This window comes from Penaeus japonicus, unplaced genomic scaffold, assembly GCF_977035675.1.
Source record: "Penaeus japonicus unplaced genomic scaffold, GWHDUDI00000001_assembly GWHDUDI00000032, whole genome shotgun sequence".
Taxonomy (NCBI): Eukaryota; Metazoa; Arthropoda; class Malacostraca; order Decapoda; family Penaeidae; genus Penaeus; species Penaeus japonicus.
Genome location: NW_028234434.1, coordinates 16602485 through 16604984, shown reverse-complemented (window position 1 = coordinate 16604984; position 2500 = coordinate 16602485). Strand labels below are relative to the sequence as shown.

The following is a 2500-nucleotide window of genomic DNA, read 5'->3' as shown; positions in this document are numbered from 1 at the left end:
TGTGTTCTGTGATTGCGAAATGGTCTTTTATCTATTTGTTTTTTCGGTCTCTGGCTTTTTCTTATCATTCTTTTCTCCATTTTGTAAATCGAAATGCAATCCTGGTTAAATTATAGTTATATAAAGATAAATCCCTTTTATATATTCCATTGCCTAACTTAATGATAATCTAGTCATCATGTATATAACGAATTTGAACATTTATAGTTTGATGATATTTTTTCGTTGACAAAATATCCGGAAAAAAGATCATACAACTTTACATGTCATGATAGTCAGGTATATTACCAACTGATCATATTCATAACGAATTAATTTGCGATGTCAGATATCGCTGTCCAAAATACATCACCATACATGATTTATTACCTGTATTTCGCTATATTCTATACAGTACATGTTAACAGGTGACATTCCTACACATTTTTTCCCCTTTTTTACGTCATAAATCTCACCGGCAAAATGGATCGACGTCAAGAAATTTCAATTGCTCAATCCCGGACCCCGAATGGCCCGTCCATCCTCACGCTATAGCAAATAACCAGATAATAACGGAGCGGTTTATTCTGAGCCTCCGCTCGCTATGACGGACGAGACGTTGGAGCCGCCATCGTAGTCCGTCCAGTGATGGAGGGACGCCGTCGGGCCTTCGCGTGGACGCCGGCAGCAGCATAAACTCCGGGCCAAGAGGGGGACGTCGATGCCTTCGGCGCCTTCTCCGGGCCCTCCTCCTATCTTTCTTCTATCCTCGCTTCCCCCTTCTGCGAGTCCTTCTCTTCTTTCTCCTGTTTTCGATTCCCTTCCGGTTCTTTCTCAATTTTGCCGATGCCTCGCCGTCGCCTTCGCCGCCGGTCGAAAGATCTGGAAGGTTTTTCGTTTATTTTACGCTGATAATGACGACGGCGACGGCCCCGGCGGCAGGAGCATTCCATGGCGTAATCCGGTGCTCGATTCGCAGCGCTAATCCTCGCAGAAGAGAGGCTCCGGGACGAGGTTAAATCTCCGGGAATGACCTCGTCTCTGGCAGGTTAACTTCCCCTTCGGGTTCCGGTCGTCCCTCACGCCGGCGATGACGCGAGTGCGTGTCTCCGGCGCGTTACGGCGCTCGGAGATCTGCATCAAAGACTGAGCTTGAGTGAGTGATGTCGGGGCGAGACACGCACCGATTTTCCTTCGTCTTGGTGATAAAGACGTCAAGGGTGGGTTCCTCCGCTCCGCCGGGCCTGCGGGTCCCGGAGCGGAGGGTGGAGTTAAGGACGCCGCCTCGCTCCTTCAGGATTATAATTTGTATTTTCTTTGTAATTAACAGGTCAGTTCGATCAGCATAAGCATGGTAATGACAGGTACACACAGACACACGCGTACAGGTACAAGCGAACCAAAGAGCGCCATTGCCTAGACCTCCCAAGGCGGCCCGAGGCTTTCCAGGGCGGCGAGAGAGAAATACACGTGGTCGCCGCCCGGCCGTTTCCCTCCCTCCCTCCGCCCACCCGCACACACCTCGTCCACGCCCGCGAAGAACTCCCCCAGGCCCGGTTCCTCCTCGTCCGCTCGTCCCGAAGGAGCGAAACGCGACGAAGGACAAAGGCCTACGTGTGGTTGGAGACTCACCTTGCTGGGCTGGCTTCCTCACCGTCTTCTTTTCCTTCATCCAAGGGTACTCCGGCATGCCCACGCCCGGGGGCAGCGACTCGAGGTACGAGCTCATCGCGGGGGTGCACGGGTGGCCGCCCATGTCGGGAGGCACCTGGACGTATTCGCCCATGGGCAGGGAGGTGGCGCCCGGGGTAACGTAGTGCTGCGACACACAAGACTCCATGCCGCCCACTACCCACGCCCACCGCCACCATGGCCACCCTTCATCCCGCTGACCTCCTGCTCCTCCTCCTCCTCCTCCTCGTCGTCGTCCTTCTTCTCCTCCTCCTCCTCCGGGATCCTCTTCCTTCTTCTCCTTCCTTCTGCTGGGCCTTCCGCTGCCTCCTTCCTTCTTTGGCGCTCACCTGCCGAAGGTCCTGCCCGCGAGGTCGCACACTTTCTCGGGTTCCCTCGCCACTGCACAAACTATTTCGCAACTCTTTCACGAGGGACTTTGCCTTACGAACTCGCCTGCTTCCATCAATTACTACAAAAATAACCAACGCATCCCACGTGTGATCATGTCATAGTCCTTAATCCAGTCCTTGGGCGGGGAGCCACCACAGGTCGGGCCACGTGAAGGGGGACGTCAGGAGCCAGGTTATCCTTGGCGCCAGAGACTCCGCGGTGCCGAGTGCGAGTGAGTGAGTGAGAGAGAGAGAGACAGGGGGAGAGAGAAAAAGGAAGGGGTGTTGTAGAGAGGGGAGGGTTAGGGGGGAGGGGAGAGGACAGGCCGCGTATGTGGCGCGTGGTGCGAGTGGCGCCGGGCGAGTGTCAGAGCAACGAGGAACACGCTGGTGTGGCCGTGTGGTCGGCTCGGCCACAGAGCTGCAACTGTGCGGGTCTACGTGTGGCTCCGGGTCTC

At 54.6% G+C, this 2500-nt stretch overlaps 1 protein-coding gene across 2 annotated transcripts in view; it reads right to left on the bottom strand.

The window, feature by feature from the left end:
- Window positions 1-2459, bottom strand: part of pb (homeobox proposcipedia) — a 215840-nt gene extending 213381 nt beyond the window's left edge. For both annotated transcript variants that reach the window (XM_086556361.1, XM_086556362.1), the window contains exon 1: window positions 1612-2459. In XM_086556361.1, the coding sequence (XP_086412487.1) occupies window positions 1612-1819 (208 nt within the window). In that variant the 5' untranslated portion in view covers window positions 1820-2459. The remainder of the gene's footprint in view (window positions 1-1611) is intronic.
- Between the last annotated feature and the right edge of the window lie 41 nt (window positions 2460-2500).